Source organism: Pholcus phalangioides, unplaced genomic scaffold, assembly GCF_987345545.1.
Source record: "Pholcus phalangioides strain wild (caught in Gottingen) unplaced genomic scaffold, Ppha-v1.0 ptg000027l_1, whole genome shotgun sequence".
Lineage (NCBI taxonomy): Eukaryota > Metazoa > Arthropoda > Arachnida > Araneae > Pholcidae > Pholcus > Pholcus phalangioides.
This window is the reverse complement of record NW_028301617.1, coordinates 2483354-2510533: the sequence shown is the minus strand read 5'-3', so window position 1 is coordinate 2510533 and position 27180 is coordinate 2483354. Positions and strand designations below refer to the sequence as shown.

The 27180-nt window shown below is 36.7% G+C and overlaps 1 protein-coding gene across 3 annotated transcripts; it reads right to left on the bottom strand.

Moving 5' to 3' along the window:
* Positions 1-831: 831 nt before the first annotated feature.
* Positions 832-15981, bottom strand: SelR (methionine sulfoxide reductase SelR). 3 transcript variants are annotated; one of them, XM_089251459.1, is made up of 5 exons: positions 15847-15968; positions 11651-11787; positions 11322-11426; positions 8864-9036; positions 832-3460 (listed from the first exon to the last, which is right to left on the bottom strand). In XM_089251459.1, exons 2-5 carry the CDS (start codon positions 11776-11778, stop codon positions 3303-3305), a joined length of 564 nt encoding a protein of 187 aa, XP_089107585.1. In that variant the 5' UTR covers positions 11779-11787; positions 15847-15968; the 3' UTR covers positions 832-3302. The 3 variants fall into 3 exon arrangements, with proteins under 3 accessions (XP_089107585.1, XP_089107584.1, XP_089107586.1); XM_089251458.1 differs by having other exon boundaries at positions 832-3496; positions 15847-15942; XM_089251460.1 differs by lacking the exon at positions 11651-11787 and having other exon boundaries at positions 832-3496; positions 15847-15981.
* Positions 15982-27180: the final 11199 nt, after the last annotated feature.

The following is a 27180-nucleotide window of genomic DNA, read 5'->3' as shown; positions in this document are numbered from 1 at the left end:
CCGTGTATATTTTATTAACAAGTGGAGCAGACGTCTTTCCCTACATTGTACTGCATTGCACACCACAACAATGTTTGGGATCTTAGGACATATGTTGAGTCAATACACAATGAACAGTGTGTATTGATCTGCTTAAAGCAATTGCAATGTCTTTTATAGCCTTTTCTTTCACTTTCAAATGAAGTAACTCGATGATTTCATCATACAAAATATCTGACCACTTCAGCATATTTTTTCTTTGAATGAAAACCAGCCTGATAATTTTCCAATTTTATACTATCACCTCCTTGTGTGTGATATATCATACAGACAAAATTGTTGAAAGTTGCATATAATCAGAAGCATATATGAGACAGAAAATTTTCAATTTAAAAGAATTTATAACTTATTTTCCTAGATCGATTTTTGAGATGGATAACAATATTAGCCACATTGTCTGATAATTACACCTGCCATCATTGAGACACAAATAGTTGGATTCACATATATCAGATTTCTCCTGTAGGACCTTGAAAATGAAGCAGTGACATGCCTGTTTGCTTTATTATCTGTATATGTTATGGTTCAAGTCTCAGAAGTCTAGTATCTGAACTAAATGACTGACCGGTTCCTGGATCATAGAACATAACATACACAGTAAAGAAAGAATGTTTTCCCTCAGAAAAATGTATGAAATTCATATTCATTGATAAAAAAAAAAAAATCAAGAAAATTTGTTAACTCTACTAATTCCCACTTATTGTGTTACGAGTTCTCTATACTAATTTAGCTGCTGCTGCTTGCATTCTTTGACTGAACACAGAATGAGCCAATGAAAACAGAAACTGTCAATAAAACTCTCGCAAACATTTTTATTGCATGTAAACATTCAACTAATTTTACTCGTAAAAGCCAAGTCATTTATAAAAAAAAATGATGCAAAATAGTATTTCATTCATGTTTTACACATCATCATTTCGCATTACGAAAGGAAAGAAAATTTTTTGATGGATCATTAACAACAACACAAGCATATACAGAAATGGCAATGGCAGTATCAAGTGAAGTAAAAGACGCCAGTATAACAATCATTACTACTCAACAGTGCATTTTCTTAATGTTCGAAATTCAATTGAAAGAGTCACTCCATCACCATAAGATCACACATCGAATACTGCAATGTGTTTGGCTGTTTTTGTTTTTTTTTTGGCATACAGTGTGTGTGAGTGTGTGAATTTGAACCATATCACTGAGAAAAAAAAAACAAACATAAAAAGGCACATAATTGATGTTTCAAACACTCGATCGATCACTTTGATATAATTTCCGTATCAGGTACTCAATCATAATCAAATGCGAGCTAAAAAAAAGTATAATCAAAACTGCACAGGAAACAATCGGCAGATTTCTAATGACCTTGATTCTATCAGCAATATGGTTGATTTGATTGAATCGTCTGAAGGCATGTGTGACAATAACCACCAATATTTTATTTTTATCCAACAATACAGTTCCTTCCCGACTTACGAGCAAGTCCGGTTTTGTACAAGTGGTGACAAAAAAATGTGATTTGTAACACATCCAGCTCACAGGCCTAAATCGTTCTAGACCTGTGAGTGGCCAACATGAATGAAGGAACAAAGGAATAATTTTAACCAACACACAGAGCCAACAATAGTGGCATGTCCTACACAAATCCAATGGGAGTCAAACACAGTCAAGGAATCGTTGTCTGGTATAGACACAATCGTGGACAGCTGTAAAAACTATTAGATCCCATCAAAGAAAAACATGAAAAAATTAATTAGTACATGCGCATTCAACGGTACTAAATATTTTTTATGCTTTTAAAAAAAGAAGGTGAAACATTGGGACGTGGTAAAAGAATGAAGGTGAAGATAGACCGAACAAATGAATGCAGTTGAAAGGAAAGTGTGCACTATGCAAATGCTAATAGCTGCCAACTTTGGAGAATGAAAATTCGGGAGATTTTTGCACAGATAAAAATTTCACACAAAAACCCTACACATACAAATGTAAAAGGAATTTTTTTATTAACAGAAGTAAAATTGAAGGAATTTTTTCCCTTCAGAAAAATGTGATATTAAACTAGTCATCGCAAATGAGCATTTCTCAAAAAAAAAGGTTAAAATCAGCTGTCATTACTAGAACCAAATCGAAATCATGAAAACAAAAACAAAAGAAACTGGGCCAAAAATATTGGACAGATAGACAAATTGAACGGGATGTGTAGTCATTCAGGACACAGGTTGTTACCTCACTAATTTGGCTGTGGAGAGGCCAAACTGATGCTGGCTGTTTGGTGTTAAAACCGTTCTTTTGAAATATATCCCGGGAGGGACAGAGCCTGGGTCGTGTCTGGTCTGTCGGCTGTTTGGTGTGATTTGTCTTTTTCGTGCCAACATTTCTTCGTGACTTAGCACAATGGCGACTATTTGCTTCATGAATGTGATGTCATTTTGGAGGGGGAAAACTCAGACAACAGACTTTTGCAGAGAGTAAATTCTTTGGAATAATCCCCCCCCCCCACAACATAGAGAATTTTTCAATCACTGTCAAAATTCGGGAGATATAAGAATTTTTTTGGGAGTCCGAGAGATGGAAAAGAAATTCACGAGCCTCTCAGAAAATTTGAGAGACTGGGCAGCTATGATAGAAAGAGGTAGGGAAACTGCATCACGGCAAAGGGATTAAGATTTTTCAAATGCTGTCTTGGGGAAATGTAAAAAACAACTGTTAAGAGTGAGTCAAAACATATCAAACAATTCTTTATTGGGGGTCATTTTCACAGTTTCCTCTGCATTTATCCCATGGAGCAATCGATCGAGTAAACAAAATTTGTTTCCACTGAGTACACTCTTTGCATTTGACATGTAATGGGCCTGTGTTAGAGTGTGCCACAATGTAATTAAGGAGTAAATAATGTATTCAACAAGGAAGGAAATGCGCTCCAAACTAGATTTTACAACAAATAGAATTTAACCATAAAGCTTAAACAAAAAAATTAAAAGCCAAAACCTACAAAAATAATGCTTTGAAAAAATTAATAAAAATAACGGCAGCATAAATTAGCATGTTAAAGGAAAAAAAGTCAACAATATTAATTCAAAATCGAAAAAAAAAAACAAAAAAAAATGCCTTAATTGATCGCTATTCAATCATTAGCATCTCCCTAAGAATTAGCAAAAAAAAAGAGCCAAATATTAGCACTCAATATGTCAAGGGGAGAAAAAAAATTAAAGTGTATGTGTGTGTGTGTGTATCACATGTCTGTAGCTTGGACACATTCCCCAGAATATTCCTCATGCCGCAGTCGAGTCGTTAGTCTCAGAAGCCTTCTGGAAGTCTAGAGCAGCAGAGTTGATGCAATAACGTACACCAGTAGGTTTCGGGCCGTCATCAAACCGGTGTCCCAAGTGAGAGCCACACTGCGAGCAACTTACTTCGGTACGGACCATGTCTGTTTTCAGAGTGAGTAGAAGAAGATTACAACTTACTGCAACAAAAAAATGGGAACACAGTTCATGAAATAAACACAGACAGCAGTGATTAGTACTGCTTGGTTAGGGGGGAGAGGAGGGAGAAACAATATTGTGCAGCTGGGCATGCGTGCTTCTACGCTGGAAGAGAAAAACGGAAAGAGGATGCATCTCTCTAGAAAAAGGAACAGCAGACAGGCAGTGGATCTCAAAGTAAACACTGTCTCAAACTCACCAAATAGGTATTATCAATCAGATAAGAAAACATCATGATGATTTTATGCAAAAGAGTGAGTAACTGACATCTTGCATGACTTTCAACCCCGCAAAGCACACAGATATTTCAGCAAAATAAAACGCATAGCCAATCTCCAGAAATATTCTCTTAGCAATGGATATTGAACTTGATTCAAGAGGATTGAAAGCATTAAAATTATTATGAAGAGACGAGCATTTCATGTTGATATTTTCACATCCGTCAATTTTTCTAGAAAATATTTGCTGACAGAACCTGCCGTTTTGCTCATGCTTCATGACATTAACAAAGCAAACTAACAGAATTATCCAATATCCAGCAAAAAGGTACTCATTGATAATTTTTTTTGCACCACAGCCACATTTTCTGCACACAAGGGCTAATTAGACCGGGACCTACAATTTATTGCGATTCCAAATGGCAGGCTTGTTTTTATACTCATCGAGAGATTGGTGCAATAACCCCTCAATGCGAGACTACATGCAGTAGCAATTTCTTCTACAGTCATGTTGCCATTTCTGTTATACCCGTATCAACAGAAAGGTACTACAGTGTACATCTCCAAATATGATCACATCAGGACTAGGGGTTTCTGATAACAATAGCAGATCGATAACTATGTCTAAGAAAAAGCAGTAAATAAAATGACTATGTTCCATTCAGCCAAACGGAACAACTCAGTTTTTCTTTCCCCACATAGGTTTCAAGATATTAAATCAAACATTTTATTTTTCAATTATTGCAAAACAGGACTTTCCTCCTCCTTAGCTAAAATTCTTGTTTTAGTTCAGAAATTGTGAGGAGTTGAAATGGAATCGTCTAATGTGTATTAAAAATCATGATACTTTCAATAATGTAAGGTTCGTTCGGGCGCGGATCTATGGGGAGGGTCATCCATCCCCAACCGAAATACACAATATTACCTCCTATGCTGAAAAATACTCAAAATTCATGAAACTTTCCTAACTTCTACGTAATAATATGGCTTTCAATCAATCCGTCGAAAATTATACGTATCAACACTATTGATTAAATAATGAATTCAAGAAAACTTCGACTAAAAATTGGGACAGAGAAAAAAAATTAGAACAGGACAAAATGTGAGACATATGGTGACCCCCATTCACGATTTGTAAAACCACCCCTCTCAACAGCGAGCTCTAGATCCGTCCCTGGGTACGTTCCATAGACTTCCTTGTGAAAGTCCTCCATCCAAGGAACTGTGAATGTGGACAGTTGAAAGAAACTGACCATGAAAGGAACTTTTTAAACCTTACCTATGCCTTCACTACAGGAATGGAATTGCAAAAGTAGTACTACATGTATATGGATCATAGCAGCTTTTAAAGCCCAATTAGAGAAGGACATTGTGAACCGAATACAGAAATTTTTGACAATAAGGGAGACTTCTGACCCTCTACATAGTCTTGCAGGTCGATAAATAATGATAACTTATAGGAGAAAGAAAGTCTTTAACCTTAGCCTCAAAATATGCCAAAAGAAGAAAACTTTCAATGAAAAAAAAAAGGATAACAAACTGAAGTGCACTGATAACTATAAACAAATTTTTTTTGTTATGATATTTGGTCCGTTCCATACTTGCTAAAAGTGATAATAATACCTGAATGATAGCATATTCCATGATTCTAATATATGGCATCTAGTAGCGGGCCGTTCAAGTATTACGTCAGCGAATTTTTAGCAATTTTTGATCTCCCCCCCCCCTCATCAGCACTGCCCCCACCTCCTAACGCATACTGGTGGGATCAGAAACATATGCGAGGGGGCATAGGGGGCTTGTATGTTTCCCCCAAATAAAAAAAAAAATTTAATGTAAAAACATTTTTAAAATAAATTAAAATTTTAAAAGAAAATACCCTTATATATTATTATAATTGATTTCCGTTAATTTCAATGCTATTCGAAGCGTAAGAACTCAAAATTTCTCTTTAGCAAATTGATTGCGACCCACTCTTTAAGCCATATATGGTAAACCCTTGACCCGCGGATCAAATGTGGCCCCGAAGCTTACCTGATGCGGCTTGCCCCCCCCCCCCAAACACAATTTTGTAAAAATGAACTAAGCTGCACGTTTACAGATCACTTAAATGACCCGTGGCACAATTACAGAGCATCTAAGTGGCCCGTGGCATATATTCAGATCACTGAAGTAGGTCTCAACGATCACTTTCACATTCAAAGATCATTTAAGTGACCCGCGACACATTTCCAGAACACTTAAATGATCCGTGGCACATTTACAGATTCCTAGAGTGACATGTGGTACAGTTTCAGAGCACTTAAGTGGCCCCCAGTGCAGTTCATCACTCAGGTTACCCGTGTAACATTCCCAGATTACTTGAGCGATCCGTGGCATAATTACGGATCACTTGATGTGTTGCACAGTTCCATAGCACTTAAGCGGCCTGGACACATTTCCAGAGCACTTGAAGGATCCGTGAAACATTTACAGATCACTCAAGTGGCTCTGTAGGGGACTTATCATTAGGGAGAATGTTAGTTCAGATGCCCACAAACTAATGAAAGATTTTCCTCGTTTTTGGTGCACAGAGTTGTCTTTAAGAATATTTCATATTTTCATAAAGGGTGGTTGATGACGTAAGTATCATCCAACCCCCCCCCCCCGATGCTGACATTATACTTGAATGACCCTGTGGAACAGGGAAATAACGAAAGTCTTACATCACGATATAATGATATATCAATATGCCACACTGACCATAAGTGAAATCTAAAATGGGGGAAGAGCCCCACCCCAGTATCTATCTATGATCTATACTCAAGAATTCTACATTAACGAAAATATTTTTTTTCCAGCTTTCATCGTGCATGTTCAAACATTTTGCATGATCTAGAGCAGTGTTGCTTAACTGCCAGGCTCTGGCATAAGTCAAACCGGGCCATAAATGATTTATCGTTTGATTTCCCCCCATTTGTTTCCTATTAGTTGTGTTAATGGCTGGGCCTTTCCACTCAAAAGGAAAAAAAAAAAAAAAAGAATTCAAACGGACCACAGAATTCCATAAGAACAATTGATCTCTAGAGCAGTGGTTCTTAACCTTTTCTTCCTTCTTGCAACCCCAATGCATTGCGACTTGCCTTCCCACACTTCCTCAGATAATGCATTTTTTATCTGTTAGAAAATTCAGTTTTTCCAGTCATTAATTACACTGATTATCCATTAATTAATTTCTATGAATTCTTCTGTTTATTATTTATGTGCTTTTTGGCTACAGCTAATATTAGGTTGACTTTTATTTATTTATTTTTTGCAAATTTATTCAAAAATGAAACTAAAGAAAAGGTTATATTTTTTAACATTTAAAAAAAAATTAATGAAATTTAAAAAAAAAAATTCATTGAATAGTTCTTCACTTATTGATTCCAGCATCAACTATTAATTCATTTTCCCTTGACAACTGAATTTTGTGACATTTTTCCCCCGAGTCATGTTCACGACAGTATCAAATCTAAGCGTTACATGTGAGGTACCAATGTAAAAAAAATCCTGTAAAATAGTTTAGGTAAATAACAGCATTTTTCTCACCCGAAATGGAAAACAAGTATGATCACCCTAAACGAAAAAGAAACTTTTATGACATAAATTTCATGTGACATATTTATGCAAGTGAAAGCCAAGAGATGAGGTGTGGAAATATTGGCAGGCGTTGTGTATTTTCAATATATGCAAAAGTGCATTCGTATTTTTTTAAGAATTGAAAAATTCAATTTTTAACATTAAAATTTTCCTGAATAATCAGTCAACATGTTGAAATTTTTTTTCCATCTCAAACAAAACAAAAAAATTCTCCCACATTGTTTTTGTTATTATCGTTTGTTACTAAATATGTGAACATAATTTCTTTGTGTAGAGGCAAAAGTTAGCTACTCCAGCTGGTTGTTTTAGTAAATATGCTACTTTGATTGATTCATCAATGATCTTGTGTGTTCTAGATGAAATATTTCTGACTGATTTCCAGATGGTCTACGAAATGATCTAGTGTATCAGTGCCATAATTATGTCTAGGAAGTCTGTCGACCGCAGTTCTCTTCAGGACCGATATCATGTGGTAAAGGCCATCTACTGTCTTTGACGCAACTGGGTGAGATCACTCTTAATTATCACAAGATCATGGTTAACATACTCTAATAGCAAATTTGAATGAACTTAACTTTTATACTGAATTATTAATGTAAATTGATATTGTAATTTTGAGTAAAATAAATGTTTTGACTTGAAACTTGCCATTGTTTTTCTTTGGTATTGCCTGTAAACTTACTAAGAGGATCTGAGAATCATGGGACAGTAGCTTGATAATACTACACTGTGGCACAATTTGCATTCACACATGCATATATACTTGGTAATAAAATCGGAACTGGTTATGCCTCCCAATGCCCTCACATCGGGAAACACATATCGTGTTTGTGCATTCCCTGAATCAGCTTTGCAATTTCAATGCGTAAGAACATTGGGCTCTATGTTGTATCACACATGCAAATTCGCTAAATTGGCATAAGATTTCTGTGGTGATGTATTGGTGATTCGGATTGTGTGTATCATATGTATTTCAATGTATTCGTGAAATCGGAATCGCTATGCTGTACGTCCAGAATTAACGATACATCTGCGTGTTCAAAATCGCAAAATTAGAACATAGGTTTTTTATAATAAACTGATGCATCACTAGTGGGTACTGTTTTCACGATTGGTTAGTATCCCCATTTCTAAATACTCACTGAGAAAAAAAAATTACATGCTGCCTATATTGAATGGCCTAATTTTAATAACCAGAGAGAGAGCCATAAACGGAACAAGATAAAACAAGTAATAATTCCTCCACAGGAACAAACACTACATAGCAACCATCAAAATGGCCAACAGTCGCTGGTCAGAGATCAGCCTGCCTGCCTGACTAAAATAAATGTGATGCATGCAATATCTAAAAAGAAAATCCATTTACAAGTGCAATGCATATGTTTGGAAAGAAATATCTACAGAGAAGCTTGAAATTTATCATGTTAGTCATAAACACACTCAATTTTGCTGTGAATCCCATACTCCAAGCGGCAAAAAAAAAAAAATTATGATTCAATTAAAGCTCACCGTGGGAGAGATCTTGCGTTAACTTGACCTTCGAACTGTCAACAACATCGTAGAAAGCTGGCCAGCCGCAAGGAGAAGGATATTTGGCCTCGGACGAGAACAACGCCTGGCCGCAGACTACACAGGAGTAAGTCCCTTTCTCTTCGTGTCTGTAATATTTTCCAGTGAAAGCTCTGAAAGAAAATTCAAAAGATAAAATGGTTGGGATTTCATTATGAAAAAGGGGGGAGATTCATGCATCAGTGTACAATAAATATTAAACACATGCCTCACAACTCTATCATATAGGGCATGACAAGTGACAGGTTACCATGGCAACAAAAAATTTTATATGGGCGCCTAAAAGTTTCTATGCGTGGTTACTTAATCGGACACTGATGACAGCACCACGTTTTTAAGGAACGAAATCATCACAAAATCCTGATAAATGATTATATGGCTATCATTTTTCTTCCCAAATAACACTTTTCACTCCTAAAAAATTTGGCTGGTGCCTAAATGATTACTCATTTTGTCAAACTCTGATATAGGCCTACATATACACATGTCATGGCCAATATTCAAAGTGTGGCCATACACTTCTATATGAAATTTTTCCTGGTTCTTTTGGAATAGCTTCAATCCCTTTTGATAAATCATATTTTCTCTTGAATCTATTCATGACCCCTAGATTCCTAGTTAGGCTGGATAACAGAAGTTACCTAAGGCCATGGCCACACCCATGCCAAGGCTGACCCAACAGTCATTTGCTATAGCCCAGCTTGACCCAATATCCTTTGGCGAGTATTTGCCAAGAACAAAACTTTTTTTTCCAGAACACACTGTGTTGTGACTGTTGACGTTCTTCAACGGTGTGGTCAGACAGATTATAAGATCAGGAAGAAAAGGGGCTCCTTTGACTTGGGTTGGAAGCTAGAAGGTACTCAACTAGTCTTCCAATCCCCACCATTTGATGATCATTGCCAATGGTGGAGCGGCCATACTAGTTGGGGACAGAGCGGGGGCCATGGTTGGTCTGGAGGCCATACTAGTTGCACATGGAACGTATTGGGCCAGCCTTGACATAATTGTGGTCATGGCTTTATGAAAATGAAATACTAGTTCCTGAAGATATCGATCTTGATTTCTGTATGTCTTGTCTCTAGTCTTCACAAGAGTGCAGCAGTCAGGTGAGGGAGTACAATATAGGGATCTTCAATAAACGATGAATAATCATGGTGGTAACCATAGACAAGGATCTATTCAATGCTCCCAGTATATAGAGGAAAACCCAGGCAACTCTAGGTTATTATAGCTAGTGTGGCATAAAATTCACCTTCAAAATTTAGGGGAAAAAATTTCAGTTAACCCTTTAAGCAGTTTTTAAAATTTTCCCGATCCACATTATAACTGCCACACAGGAAATAAAAGCACACTTGCACTGCAGAATGTAAAATCAAGCTCCTATCCCTACCACTAGCATTTTATAGTCCCATAACAAAATGTATTAAGTGTGATGCCAACTGCCAGCTGGAACAAGACAAAGGTGGCGCCACCGTGGCATCCCCCGCAATGAAAATTAAGAACCCATAGTTTGGGATTGCCGTTGTAAGGGTTAGAAGAAACATCTTGTTTCAGTTTTATTTCTGATGCTGCTGGCTTTTTTTTTTTTTTTTTGCTTTTTCTCCTATTGTTGATATAGCTTATTACCTTATGTTCAGGATTATCAAAATTACAACTTCCCTTACTCAAAAGGTAGCAGAAGGTATAAATGACACCAAGTTTGTACAATTGTACAATAGGCACTTCATGTAGGATTTTAGTTCAGATATAGAATTGTTTTATGACAGGCCGATACCACAGCGTGAGCAGAAAACGGTGAAGAAAAGGGATGTGAGGACATGATGGCATCAGCCAAAATTTTTTTTTTTCACTCTGCGTGTTTTGTTGTTTCATTTTATGTGTTTGTTAGAAATAAATTAATAGGAAATGATTTCGTTCCTCTGAGGAAGTATATTTGCCACCAAGATCCCTAGAGGAAATCCCACATTCATATTTGACATTTGATAGATAATTAATAATATTATGAAAACTTGCCAATAGGTGTCTTTTCTACGCAAATAATTCCACATGAGTCTAATACATTTCCCTCAGCTTTCACAGCAAACGCTACGGGTTCCTGATTGGTCTTCATGGACCAGCTACTAGAAAGAATTGTTGAAAACTAAGGAAGAGCTATCGAAATTGTATATAACAATTTCGTCAAATAGCAACAACCACTAGCAAACTTCTCTAACAATGTTTTTATTCAATAAATATCAAGTTCATTCTATGAAATGCCTGTTATTTTATCTATTCAGTTGAATGCAATACTTTCCACAACTGTCTGAGCTGTGAAGTTCAATTTTGATAACTCTGCCGATTCTTCCTTCAACAGTGAACTTGTTTTGAAATATTAAAAAACAGTTCATAAATTTACCTCTCTGTATCCTTCTCTTGCGTAACCTGGTACTGTTCAGGTGTTAGGCGCTTCTTAAGCTCTTCCTTTGAATATCCACAGCAACCGCCAGGCCCACACTGCATCCTGAGGAAGCAAAACCAATATGAATTAAGCAAAATTAAAAAAAAACTTTACATGAAATCATGAATTGTTTGATTAACTTAGACGTTTTTAAAAACTAGCCCCATAATGTTTTTTTTTTTAAATGATTCTCCGCGATTTCTAACCAACAAAAGCAATTTACTCAATACAATCGCCTTAAACAGAGATGGAAACAACCTGGCAGTATAAGCAAGATGATAATTAACCTGGCATTGTGAAGAAGAAGAATGGAGTTGACAGTTGGCTTCTGGTATGTTTTCAACCATGCAGAAGCTGGCGATTTATAATGCATGCTGTAAATTTTCCGGGAAAGCCTAACAAAGTTTCCATTCATTTTATATTTCTGAAATAAAGACGAAAGGAAAAATGTATATCTAAAAATAGAAATACAATCTGAAGCCTACACAGTCAAACCCCGTTATAAGAAACTTGGTTTACTTTGTTATATCCATGAGGAGAATTAAAATAACATTACACGCACAGGAAATCTGGTGGGACAAAAAAAAAAATTTTTGTTCGTTATAAGTCGGGTTCCCAAAAGCAAGTGTGGTTACATATAAATCATATTCAGATATTTGATGTATCTATTTGCTATGTTCACTGATTTTAAGATGTCTAAATTTGAAACTACTTTTTTGCCAGAAAAATGAGATTTTTTTTGGAGTCTTAATGAAATTATGCTAAGCTTTGAAGGGGGGGGGGGGTTGTTCAATGGGGGGGGGGGGGGTCAGTTCAATTAAGATGATGGAAGTTCTTTATTATTTTCATGAACAGTAGCAAAGGATGCAGCGACAAAGGTAGAAGAAGAGAGCATAAAATTTCATGGCCAGAAACTAGTTTTCACTACATCATGCAAGTGTTAAAGATAAGCCACTATCCACCAGTACGAAAGATTCTTTGGCCAGTCATCTTCAACTTATGACCCTTTGTTGGTAGGTTTTTGATGCATGGAAGTTTTTGATGGTTTAAACCATAGTTTAAACTGCCACGTCAAAAACCTCAAATATGGCTTTTCAATATAAAAATTCCCATTAAAAATACACACATTGATTGCATGTAATGTTTAAAATGACTATGTTATACGAAGAATAAATAGTTAATATGATTGTAAAATAATTTTCTACTCTCCCTATAGAATTATTTTGGACAATATTTTTTTTTTCTTATAAAATATACAATTTGAATAAAGCATAGCATAAACGCTGAAGGAACATTATGGAATGATTTGACATGAAAATGGTTCTTGACCTTCCAAAATTTCTACAACTGCTTACGTATGCACCTTGATATAAACCATCTACTGTACTCTTTTTACAACAGATAAGTGTTCAAAAAAGTTTATTAGATCATATATGTAATGTTTTGATTTCTGTGGTTATTAAATTATCTGGACAATATATATACAGAGATGCCAATGATGCGCTATAAAGCATCAAATACCCGGAATTTCGGAAAAGGACGCATAAAAATTTTGTTCATGAGTCCTAATGGATACGTTCTTTCCTAGTTCTAAGAAGAAAAAATAGAGAGAAAAACCTCCCCAACTTTTTTTCCCCTTTCTTTTTACCGTTTATCATTAGTGCACAACCTTGAACAACTGGTTTTACTACTTTGTACACTGTACTGTATTGATATACACGCGAGTTGTTGAAGAATAAGATGACGGATATCTAGTTACTTCCCTGAATGAGGGGCCGCGTACAGAAGTTTCAAACTTCTGATTTTTTATTACCCTGTGGGTTTTCTTCTTCCGGTTATATACAGCAAATTAGATACTTTCGCGGCTATCCGCCGGCATTCAAAGACCGCGTCTCTACGGCGTAAATTCGCCTTGTTCTTACAATATTGCGAACATGTTTTTTTTAAAATCGTAAAGGATTGGAACGCCCCTTCAAATTGTAAAACTTTTCCGATATTGTGGAAAAAAAACTGAATCTGTAAAAACTCGACCTTGAATATCCAGTTGTCATCTGCTGCTATGCGACCGTTTCGCATCGCTAAAATCACGGGTGTGTAAGCAGAATCGGCTTTTGGAGGGGCACAAAGATCTAATTCTTCACAGATAGTGTAAAATAAATTATTTTATTCCAATATATTTTAATTCTCTACAAAAATATTTTTAATTTTTGATCTCAGTGTGTGTGTGTGTGTGGGGGGGGGGGGGGGGGAAGAGGCCCCTTATAACCTCCCAACCAAATTTTGCTTTTAGTGAAAATCCGTGTTTGGAACTTGCGATTGCGTAATGGTAATCGGCTAAAAATGTGATTTTCTAAAGATTTCAAATGTTTCAAAGATTTCAACAGTTTGGATCCTCCTACCCAGAACATGACCCAACACTCAGTCTCAACGAAGAAATATAAGCAGGTGATCAAAGACCTGGGGCATGCTGGAAGAAAATCCATAGAGATACCAGTGAATTATGGGGGAGGGGGGGGGGCATAATTTTTTTTGAGAGGGACCCACTTTCCCTCAAAAAGGACCAAGATTTTTCCAATAACATCGGTCCCGGAACCCACGTAAATTAGAGTCCAGTGGCACCTCTGTATATATATATATATATTAGGATAAAAATACAAGAGAAATGAAGATAAAAAATAAAGAGGCAGTGAAAAAGTATCTTTTGAATAACAATAACGCTAATGCTGCTCACTTGTTCTTTCAAAAATATATATATACAAAAAAAAGAACTATTTTAAGAAAAATGAAAAAAAAATTGAATTTTATGAGAGTGAAATAGAACCTATGCAGTGTGTCTTCATCAGGGGGGAACCCTATGCATGGTTCAAAAAATGGAGGCGTTTCTGAAGGGTGACTATGCCTAATTGCATTAAAAATGCCAACAATTGTTCCCCGACACCTGCCTTCTCAAAAACATGGACAAAAAAAAGACAATGAAAAAAATGTTAAAAAAAAAAAAAAAAAAACAATATTACGAAAAATATATACAGAGCTTCAGATTATAAGCTCAAAGAAGCATGAGAAAAAATATATGTAAGGTTATAGAAATAAAATAATTAATGAATATTTTACAAGGATTATGAAAAATGTCCAAAATAAATTAAAAAGTCCAAAGAAGTAGTCAGGAGTAAAGGTCCAGGGCTCCGTTTAAACACACAAATTTGCCATACCTTTGGAAAATAAATAAAATGAATTATCGCATCTGTAATAAAATTAGTGATATGATTTAGCTTGTATTTTGTCATGTACAGGGGAGTGGATGATGTTTGTGCTTCGCTCACTGATCTACCACCCCTATGCCGTAAGAGCATCATGACCCTTCAACCCGAATACAAGTCATTGAATATGAATCAATTGTCACGATGGTCTGCCCCATGCCAACCTACACACAACCTATACCAGGACCCCTAGGCTGGGGCCATCTTTGGCCAGAGCACCATTGGCTCCCAGGCCAAGTTATTTTTCTTAGGTCTTACCAGGCAAGTTTGCATGCACACTCCTAGAAAATTTCAACTATATTTCAATATTGTGAGGTTCTTCTGGCCCATGTGTTAAAATGGCACTTTCTTTGACGAGCCCCTCTACAGTGATTTATAACACAAGGAAACAAAAAATGGCATGAATTACTCCAGGCCCAAGCTGGAACCTTTTCAGCCCTCACCTTTGTGGAGTCCTAATTTAATTTATCAATTCTTTACATTAGATGCACATTAGTTTACCAATTCTTTACATTAGACATACAGTAGTGACATCACTTCTTGTTCTGCCACACAACGAATAAACATCCAGCTCCATGTACATATTCACAGCGTAGCCTATTTTTAATCTTGATTCCTTATTTAGTCTAAGAACTTTATTATTGTTTTATCGTCATTTTTTTCCGGTTTTTAACATTTCTATCCCTTTTTGGCAACGTGTTGGAGATTTTTTTCTTTAGCAAGAAAGCTGTTCAAAAGCATGACTCTGTTTCACTCTTGTCGATTTTCATCATGCTTTTGGGCATTTTTCTCACCAAAGAAAAAAAATCCCTAAAAGGGGGTTTAAACTATAGCTGTTCCGCATCGAGGTCTTACCAGTTCAGCCAGGGTCTCCACATCCTGGAGCCAGAGGCCCATCTGTGGTAAATGTCCAGCATAAAAAAAACAATACGAGATTCATTCCTGGACATAGCCCTATCAGCCACCCCAATCTGAGGGCCGCACTTGATACGATATATAATCATATCGCACCAAGTCTGTGTTTAACCACCATTTCAATCAAATTCATGGAGTAAATTCCGTCTATTATTAGAATATTACTTATCATCATCTCCCGCATCACTGATCACGACTAATGGGAGTGGAGGAGAAAATTACCATAACTGGTAATGCGGCAATAAACACGTCGGCCGATCCTACGAGAACTATAAACAAATTAATAATCAAAATAGAGGGCTCATAAATACCTTGAGATTGTTTTTTTCCCTCTTTACAGCAAGCTATCAGCAACCATTCACGGTTTATAGATAATAATAATTTAACTGCAAAAACATTTATACGTTGTCTGCAAGAGGATAGTATAGTTAAATGGGAACTTCTGATAAGGAATCACCACGAAAACTATAGCTGCCGGTAATCCGTGAAGAAAACTCGTTTTCGAGTTTTATATTTTTGATGACGTCACTGGGAGAACTGCCGGTGCTAACGAGAAAGAGAGGGCTATGGCACTCCGAGCAGAAACGACGATCACGTGACCAACTGGGTCCTAACTTTTTTTCCCTGTTCCCCGTAATATGGCTATTGCAGGGGATGTTTTGCAAGAAAGCCAAGTTCTTCCAACTTTGCAGAACATTCCCTGTGATCTTTCGCAGCATATAAATACGCATTCTGTTAGCAAAATATGTTCTGCCCAAAGGAGTTTAAAGAGAAAAAATGACATAACACTCATATAACGAAATATTAAGCTTCCAAGTCTTTCTACACAAATTTGAATGTCATTTTCCCTCAAATATTGGATATATTTTCTTCTTACTAGACAATTACTGTATACAAATCTCATGGCCCCCCACATCCTGGAGCAAGGCTCCTAGACAATATGGGGGCCCCCCAATGTCAAAGGTTGAGTCGACTGGTCTAATATATATATATACGCAATATATTATGCAAAAACCTATGAATAAGACTTTGTTTTTTGAAAAATGATAAACACTGGAAGAATAAAAAAAATTTTTTACCCTTAAAATTGGGATAACAAACTGCTGAAAATACACTGCACCGATTTACCTGCTTTTAATAGCTCATATACACTTCCTAAATTCTATAAATATCTGGGAAAGAACCCTTCAAGTAAATTTTATCAGGTTCACTAAGTATTATATTCCAATGCATTTTCATAACCCTCAAATGACAATCTATTGGTCAAACACATACTGAAATAAAGTATATTTGCATTAGCGATTCAAGATCTATTCTATGCAGTAAAATACAACTTTTTGCCCATTAAAGAAATTTTGTAAACTGCTTATTCACTGTGAAAAAATACTGAAATATGAGAAAAAAAACCAGACAGATGTGTACAAAATTTTTATTTTTCAATAATTCAATGCATAATTTGTTACAAAGCTGAAGTTTCGCAAGAAATAAAAACCACCAAAGTGTTGAAGCTACCAAATACTACAAATGTAAACAACAATTTCGCAACAACCACAGTTGCTCCAATTTTCCTCACCCCCCCCCCCTCCCCTCCAAAAAAAACCACTCGGGTGGGTGGGTTTCTAGATTTTAAAATGATAGAATCCTATCATTTTTGTCTTGAACATGGAGAATATTTATTTTTGTTTATTGTATGCTGTTTTGCAACCTACTTTGAAAATTTTTCTAAACAACATGAGTTTGATCAAATATAATTTTTGAAAGAAAGTTTTTTCTAATTAAATTTTTCTAGAAATAAAATAATTTTGTGGGAGCATACTACCACCTTGATATCTTAAATCAGTAATTCTCAACCAGTGCTCCGCGGAAACCTTGGAGCTCCGTGTGCAATTTGTAAGGGCTCCGCAGCGACTCGAGGAAAATAAAATAAATCAGTAAATTTGATAGATAAATAAAAAAAGGTCTACAGGGGTCCGCCATAAAAATTATATACAGAAAAACGAGTCACAAAAAAGGTAGAGAACCACTGTCTTAAATAATGCTCAAAGGAAAACCTATCTTAAAGCAGTTCTGTGTGTTTGGGAATTCCAAATTATTCTCTACTGAAACTACAGATTCTGCTTCATAAGCTCAAAAACCAAATAAGAGTAATAATAATCTTTCAAGTTGTTTTAATTATTGAATGAAAAATGCACACCAAAATATAGTATAATATTTTAACGTTTATAAACATGGATGAAAAATACAGCATCTTTTCCAGAAGAGGAAAACGTCAACTACCGCACTTTCTTTCTGGAATAAACATTACTTACTTGAAATAAAGGGCCTTCAACTCACTCACAATAAAATGTCATCTTAAGAAAAAATAAAATGTCATCTTAAGAAAAAGTAAAATGTCATCTTAAGAAAAAATAAAATGTCATCTTAAGAAAAATAAAATGTCATCTTAAGAAACAGTATCACAAAAATTGCAGATCACCGTAATGACATCAAGAAATTGACGTGCACGATTTGACACTCATAGGAATGAAATCACCACTCGAAACACTGGGACCAATTAGAAACGTAATACTTGAACCACTGGGACAAATCTAAAACATCTTGCCATGCCCCAGTCGAAGATAGGGCCAGTGGGAATCTCGTCAATCAATCCATGCGCATCACTAATCAGATGACAAGGCATCAAGAGACTAGTAACTCCAGCTCTTTAACCCGCACTCGATCACAGGCTCATCAGAAACATACAGCAACATGTCAGCGAGAAAAACTACACAGAAGAAACCAGCATATCTTTCCGACGAGACAAAACTGTTCTCAGATGCATTCAAACCTTCAGAAAGTTCCCCAAAACCATTAAAAATAAATTAAGCGAATTCTCCAGGATTTGTTACAGATGTTAAAACATTGTCATAAAAGATACAACACACAGTAGGAAACAAAATCAGCAGTGTTTTTCAACGTGACAATTATTTACTATTATTACATAAAGAACGCATTTAATGCTGTGCAATTGTAATTTAGTACTTCAATTTTTTTGATATATAAATTATTAAAAAAAACACATTTTGGATTTCACGGGAAGGTAACATGGAATTTGCCCTTCGCTACAGGAGTCTGTGTTGTGTGTCTTGACATTCACTAAGGGGTCCACTACATCAAAAAGGTTGGGAAACACGCTCTACAGTACAAATACATACACTTTCAAAATGAACAAAGCATAAACATATAAAATGTAGGCTAAGTTCTTACAAAAACTATTCAAACTTATTTTACTGTTCATTAATAAATGATTACACAAATGTGTATCAATGAAATCTGCATGAATATAATACTTGAGTGTAATTTTTACACGGCGTTCAATTGAAGCGTTGATGAAGTGCTCGCGAGCATGAAATCAGACATGAGCATTGAGCACCTTGGTGCTTCTGGGAGAAAACTGCTAATGCATAACATTTGCAAACCTGCTACACAACATTGCTGGGGCATTGTAATATATGTACAGTGGATCCCGCTTATAAGGTTTTTAAAAAATCTTTCATTGAAAAATATTGTAAGTGGGAAAACGCTTTGAATGTGGGAAATCTTAGTATTTCTTACTAAGTAATTCTTATTAAGCATTATAAGCAAGAAAACATTATAAGCGGGATCGACTTTATACGGATAAACAGAAGAAAAAAAAATGTATTCAATATTGAATTTGAAGAAAAATTGCTTACTTTTTTTACCGTGACCTCAGAGGCTCCTTGCTTGGCGAACAAATCGTTGATCACCAACTTGCCACATACATCGCTTGGGCAGTGCAATCTATCTATAAACAGAAAAAATAAAAACCTATTAGCCAATATTGAATTTAAAGAAAAATTGCTCTTTTAGTTTCTTGAAATATGCAATAATAAAAAAATTATACACAATGCTAACAAAAAGTATTGTTCAAAGAAAACGATTGTACTTTTCTTAATATACCATTACATTTTAAATTGATAAACCCACTCATCTTTTAAAATTCTATTTGCATTATACTAACCATAGCCATAATTTTATTTAAGTGATATGAGTGTATATGTGCATTTTATTTACATTATACTCTCATCATAGGCAAAAAATTTTCACCATACATGTGTATCAACGCTTTTCTAGATGATTTGAATAGCAATTATTAGTTACTTTAGTCGAGCTGTTCATCATTTCGCAAATTTGTGATTTAAGGTATAAACTTAAGGTTAAACTTAATTATTATATCCCTACTGATTAGTTAAATCATGCAATTTCCATATTGCAGAAATACGAACAGCTTCACACGTGGTAACATACACAATTTGATTTACTTTATACAGACAAATATGTTAAATTAATAATAACAAAGATGGTAGTATTTAACACTCACCTGCATTTGGATGTTTATCAGAAGCTAAAATTGGCAAAGACAAAATATTATAAAGCTTGATTATTGGATCGCATATTCGAAGCACTGAAAAAATGCCTTCCTCTCAGCTAAAGGAAGCAGCAACACGAACGAGCAACGAAAAAAAGTAGGACCCAGTTGGTCACGTGACTTTCGAGTGCCGTAGCCCTCTCTTTCTCGTTAGCCCCGGAGAACTGCAATGATCCCAGGAAAGGCAGGCCATTGCCGATTCTCGTAACAAAAAGTTGCCGATTAAACCGGGTTTTCCTAGGAGCAGGTTTCCTGTGCCGCGTGAAACGTGATTCACCTAGTGCGACACGCCGTCCACCCACCAATAAGAAAAGCAGTACGACTGTTTTCCTAAAGAGCGTAATACGGCTCACGACGGCGCTTTACGTCGGGCGTGATTGGAGGACTGCTTCTGGAGAAGTCAAATGCGTCGTGCGCCGCGCGTTTTAAGCCAGGTTTTCCTAGGAATAGGTTTGTTGCGCCGCGTGAACAGAATTAGACTATTTCGCGCCGACAGAAACGAGTTACATAATCACGCTACGCGTTTGTGTTTTCCTAGCGAGACGCAACAGATCAGGGCGGCTATATAAAGTATATGGCTTTGGCATCAGCTACTCACTCCGTCGTCTGCATGCTCCGAGTTGAAAGGAAGGTAAATAAAACACACAAGAGTGAAGAGAATATCAGCAAAACCGCGGCGCACGAGGCATTTGACTCCTCCAGAAGGAGTCAGCCAATAACACCCAACGTAAAGCGCTGTCGTGAGCCGTATTGCGCTCTGTAGGAAAACAGTCATGCTGCTTTTCTTACTGGTGAATGGACGGCGTGTCGCGCTGTGCGAATCACGTTGCGCGCGGCACAGGAAAACCCGGCTTTACCGATGTTCTCTTCACTCTCTTGTATGTTTTCTTTCCCTTCCCTTCAAACCGGAGCATGCAGACGACAGAGTGAGAGAGAGAGAGGAGCAGAACCGTATTTATATTTTTGCCACCTGTGGGCTATACAAATTTTGCCGCCCCTCCTATTTTAGTCCAACTTTTTACCCCCCCCCTTCCACCCCTCCCATGCCATTATTAATAAATTATAAACAAACAAAAGACAAAAAGTGGTACAGTATATAGTTGCTCCTAAATTTCACTTTTCTGTCCTGTATTCGTATCCTATTCCGATCCGTAATGATTGCCATATAACGGGAGGGAGGGAGGGACTGCTCAACCTCCTGCCGGTAGGTGTCCACACATCGATGAAAAACGCTGATAAATTTAATTCCATTGTATGGCACATACATCCGCATATGAAAATATGTCGGCACCATTGATTGGTGCGTTCTTTGTTATAGTCGTAATATGCACACACATTATATAATATCTATACATATTATCATTTACCGCACATCCTATATAAAGTGCATTTTGAAATAATGAAATACTTTTTCAAAATTTTTTCGTGGACCTATTAAAATTTTAGACGGGCCCCACCAGTGGTTTATGCACTCGTGTGATTTGAACGTGCTTGAATGTAGTGTCCCACAATCGCCTGACGGTTTTCAAAATGGGAATAACAAGAAAACGGGGACAGATATTTGAGTCATTCTTGCGGAATGTAAATGTGCTTGTCAGGAATTTCAGCTACGTCATTCTTGTTTCAAGGGATTGTATAGTTATTAAAATTAAAAAAAAATTAACTTTATATATGCACAACCTGCGCCCAAAAACCGAATTAAAAAGTTGTTGCCCTGTGTCTTCTGATGAAACGAATAAATTTCCGCGTTTCTAAGTGCAATATTCGCAGAGATATCTGAATTCAAAAATCGGAGAGAAGTTGGGGAAAAAGCGTTGTTTGTTAGTTTTTGCTGCTTTTTTCCCAATTTTCCTCTGATTTTCGATTTTAAATATCTCAGTGAATACTTAGAAATAAGGAAATTCTTATTAACTATACTGCTTTTGTTCTTTTTTCTATGCTATTGAAAGCTACATAATAATAAATATAATAATACATAGATTCTGTAAAAAATTCTTCGAAAAGTTAATTTAGTATTTAAAAGGTTAGAATAACACATATTTTATAGATTTTCTCCTGTGCTACAGAAATCAGTTTTTGTGAAATTTTTTTTACATGATATTCAAAAATGAGCCACGTTAAAATCAGTGACCAAAAATGCATCACGAAACTTCATGATTTCCAAAACTTGGCCTGTTCATCGATTCCCAGAAAAATTTCCATAATTTAGATTCTAACAACGCGATGCTCGTTCCATGAAATAAGGGATTATTATAAGATACTGTACCGAAAACTGTCTCGCACGGGTAATAATAATTAACTATAAGATAAAACCCCAGAAACCATGCAGTCAATCCGCTCATCAAAGATTTGAGCATTTTTAAGTTCACGTCCTTATTCTGTAGAACTTGGCATACTCTTAAATTTGTCATTTTTGTAATTGGTTGGGGCAATGATAATGATTTGTTTTATTAATGCGTGGGCCTCACCCGGACACAACCCGAGGACAAGTAGATCTGTTAACAATTTGCGAGAGTTAGTGTGCAAATTGGTAGGTAGGAATTTTTAGCTAGTAGAAAGGGTCCCTCAGAAAAATCAGTTTGTAAAAGGGCCCCCGTGATGCTGTTAAAATGGCTCAAGCTAACTTTATAGAAATTGCACGAAATCTCATTCCAAAAACTCAGCATTAACGTGGTCTCTAGTTCGCAAAATTATCAATTTTTCTCTATTTATGCCATTCTTTGAATGAATATCTTCAACTATATACAATCGAAAATTTTAGGATTTTCTGCCGGATGATTAATGCTGGAAAAAAAAATTGTATACAAAAAAAGACATTTTGGCAACTTTTTGTGGTGCCTCCGGCCCTGTATCTGTCGCAGTGTAAGCACCACCAGTCCTTAAAATCACGTTTTTCAAAACATAGACAACGCGACGCTCGTTCCATGAAATAAGAGAATTAATATAACATAACAGTTAAAATACTGCGTATATGTATCTGCTGCATTTTCGTTACACTATACAAATACAAATACAACGCCACAACAGGCAAAATGCCCAACGAGGTGGCTGATAAAAAGATGCCCATAAAAATATGGATGTCATATATTTCAAAAATACAGCAACCCAATTAAAAATGCAATTAACACAAATTATAAACAATATATACACATGATAAAATATTGTACAACGCCCATAAAGAATAATTATGGTTGTCTTATTCTAAGAATGGAGAGCTTCTCGATTTACCCCAACGTGTTTATCGTATTTCTTTTTAAACGTGTCAATTGTGTTACAATTTACTACCTGCGGGGGTAAGCTATTCCATTTATTAACAACCCTATTAGAGAAAAATTCCCTGCGACACCATAACCTTGCATTGTCCCTCACCAATCGATACTGGTGTCCCCTTGTAAAAGCAGTCGATTGGCTGTGTACTAAAAGTTCATGGTCCATCCTATCCATCCCATTGAAAATTTTGAACACTTCGATCATATCTCCTCGACACCTGCGTTCATCCAATGTAAACATATTCAAAAAATGAAGTCTCTCTTCATAACTCAAGCCCCGTGTGCCAATAAGGACACGCGTAGCTCTTCTCTGCACCCCTTCAACCAAGTATATGTCCCTCTGTAGGTATGGTCTCCAAAACCTTACAGCATACTCCAGTCCAGGAGGAACTAAGCCTCGAAAAAGCGGAGGAATGACTTTAGGAGAACGCGAAGAGACCTTTTTGAAAATGAGACCAAGCATTCTATTCGATTTTTGACCACCGCTGAACAATGTTCAGAAAACCTAAGTCGCTCGTCAATGAGAATTCCCAAATCGGGGTCCCTAGTTGCATCCGGGATAGTGACACCATTCAACTCGTAAGAGAACTGTGCGTTGTTCGAATCAAAATGAGCGACCATGCACTTATCAACGCTAAACGTCATGCTCCATTCATTTGCCCATGCTGCAATCCTGTTTAAGTTGGTCTGGAGCAACTCCCTATCGCTTTCATTCCCGATTACCCCCATTAGCTTCACATCATCTGTGAATTTGCTAGTAATCCAATCGATACCCTGATCGAGTTTATCTATAAAAAGTGAAAAAGTATGGAAAAAGTATATGGGTATGAACATAGGCATAGAATATCAAGTCCTATTTCAATAAATAACAATAAATAAATAAATATATATATATATATAAATAAAATACAATAACTATTCTTTTTTTACTTTAATTTCTTAAATAATCACTATGTCAAACTTTTTTCAATTTATCGATGTATCGTATAAAACAATATGAGTCTTACACCTTATTGAATGCAAGTATTACAGTATTACAGAAGATTCTAAATTGCCTAAGATGGAATTGTGGTGATTGTTCATAAATTAACATTAAAGAAAACTCTCACAAAATATAAAACGTATGAACTTATCAGAAATTAGTAGCGATATTTGATATTTACTTACTTTGTTTGTCAAGAAAGTGTAAAATGAAGAGGAGCTTTTTTCCGTTTTGTCGGTAATCTTGCGTTTATAACTGAATGTAGTTTTGTAATACTGTATATGCAATTCACAAAAATTTGGGTTCTGCCAAGCTCCACGTTTTCCCCCCTTCTTTTCAGGAAAACGTCCCATGAGGAGAGCTGTCCTTAGGACCAAATCGCCGCCTACCATTCTGTACCCTGATTTCTTTATACTCCAATTAGTGACTGCAAACGGATGTTGTTCTGGATTGACCAACTTCATCTCATTTCGGTTCCCAAACAATTTAAAAAAATCATGTTGTAATCGAATTCATCCATTTAATTTATAGCCACTTAACACTGTTTCTATCCCCCCCCCCAGACGGTCAACCATCAGGAGCGGCTTAAGCGAGGGTGCAAGGGGTGAGGCGACCCGGGCGGCAGCGTAGACTTTACTTAAATATGACCCTAAAATTTAACACACACAAAATTCACAAGACATCAGGCTTTTGAGTTGACAACGGAAACGTTGAGAAAATAGACGGTCTGTAATACCAGAAACCAGAATGTAAGCTATCTGGGCGGCTCGAAACTAAATTCGTACCAGTGTGAGACTTATTTTTTTGTGTCTCCTACCTATTGCCCCCTCCATAGCCCTACCTCCTGCATCAGGGTCCCTAGGCTGGAATCTTTCGTGGGGCCCCTTCCACAGTTAATTTATAGAGTGAAAAAGAAAAGTTATAATGATTTAGTCCCGGGTCTCAAGTTGGAGCTCTGTCGCCCCCCCCCCCGGGAAGGCCATGCCTCTCCCTCACAATTTATCCAAACAATTCGTAACAAAAATTTTTTTTCGTCCTTTCATTTCGGATTTAGCATCACTCTTGAGCGATGTGGCCGCGATGGGTCGCATGGCCAAGCGCCGCGCCTGTACTCTATTACAAGGGGCATGTGTGCATTTTGAGGTTCTCTCACCCATTGCACCCACAAGAGCCTGGGGAAATTCTCATAATGTTTTGGCTTTTTCACGCTATAAATTAATTATAGAAGGGGCATGAATGAATGAACGCCAGAACTTTGCCACTGGACTTATCCCGTTGCCGAGATCTCTTCCAGCCCAGCTTCGTGGTGGCAGGGTCTGGAACATTATAGAAGGGGCCGTGAAAAATCTGACTGGGGGGGGGGGGACGCAAAAGATCCCAGCCTAGGGGCCTATGCCCTCACTCAGAATTTGTTCCACAATAGTGAAATGAAAGCAAAGGAAAAGTTTGGCTTTTCACTTGTCCGGCCCCTGGAATACTAGAAACACCTTTGGAAAAAAATTTCCTTCCTTAAAAAATTACCCCGTTGAATATCATCTTTACAGGATAAATGATGATGGCTCACTATTAGTGCTCTTTCAGGGATTAAGTTATCTGGCATTATTAAGAATGCTGGAACAAAAGTTACTGCTTTCAATAAGTTTTTTTTTCTCAAATGGCACCATCTATCTCTCAAAACTCGAAGTATTTGCAAAAATTGACATTTTTGACGTTTTCAAAATGGACAAGAATGACCATTTTCATCACAATTTTGAAATATATTATAACTTACCGAAAACGTTTTTATTCACGTCAGGTGACGAAGTAGGATGTGTCTCTTTGGTGTCGTGGAAAGCGCTTTCCGCCAAATGCAACAGGTTCCGCGTTCAATTTCCGACTGCTGCGATTTTCACAATTTTCTTTTCCCCCGAAGTTCACCTCAGCAGAAATAAGTTTATCTCCAAGTTCATATGTAAAAAAATTCTTTCCTTAATATGCTGTTAATCGAAAAAATAACATCTCTCTTTCTCGGATAATATTTATGAATGAAAGGGATAAGTAAAAAATAAAATACATAAACTTTTTGAATATTGATGCTGTGAACAGGGCTGTAACTACGCTGGGGTCCCAAGCAAAAGGGGTCCTCACAAAAAAATGTATACAATTACTTTGCATAATTTTTTTTCTTTTTAAGGGGGCCCGTCTCAAGAAAACGTCTGCCACAGGACCCCGAGAAAGTATGCTACACAGCCCTGTGGTTGAATATTATAAGATAATATAAATCAGTATCGCACATTTTAATTTTCACACATCATTAATTATAAACATGATTGAAATAAATGTTATAGTGGTAGCTGAAATTACCGAATCACTATAAAGGTGAAGATTTTAACAGTTGAGTGATGAGAAGATGAACTCAGCAAAGAAAGTTGCAATATTCACGTCCTCTCATTTACAGGGTGACCGCAATAGACTACCAAGGAAACGTATCTTAAGCCGGGTTTTCCTAGGAGCAGGTTTCCTGTGCCGCGCGCAACGTGATTCATCCAGCGCGACACGCCGTCCACTCACCAGTAAGAAAAGCAGCATGACTGTTTTCCTAAAGAGCGCAATACGCCTGACGTCGGGCGTGATTGGCCGACTGCTTCTGGAGGAGTCAAATGCGTCGTGCGCCGCGGTTTTGCCGATATTCTCTTCACTCTTGTGTGTTTTCTTTTCCTCCAAATCGGAGCATGCAGACGACAGAGTAGCTGATGCCAAAGCCATATACTTTATATAGCCGCCCTGATCTGATGCGCCTCGCTAGGAAAACACAAACGCGTAGCGTGATTATGTAACTCGTTTCTGTCGGCGCGAAATATCTAATTCGGTTCACGCTGCGCAACGAACTGCCACATTACCGTACTTTGGATTATATGGAGTTTTCACTTTTTTTAGTTACTGACACAGTCACCAGATGGCGAGATCTCCGAAGATGATGTCACTT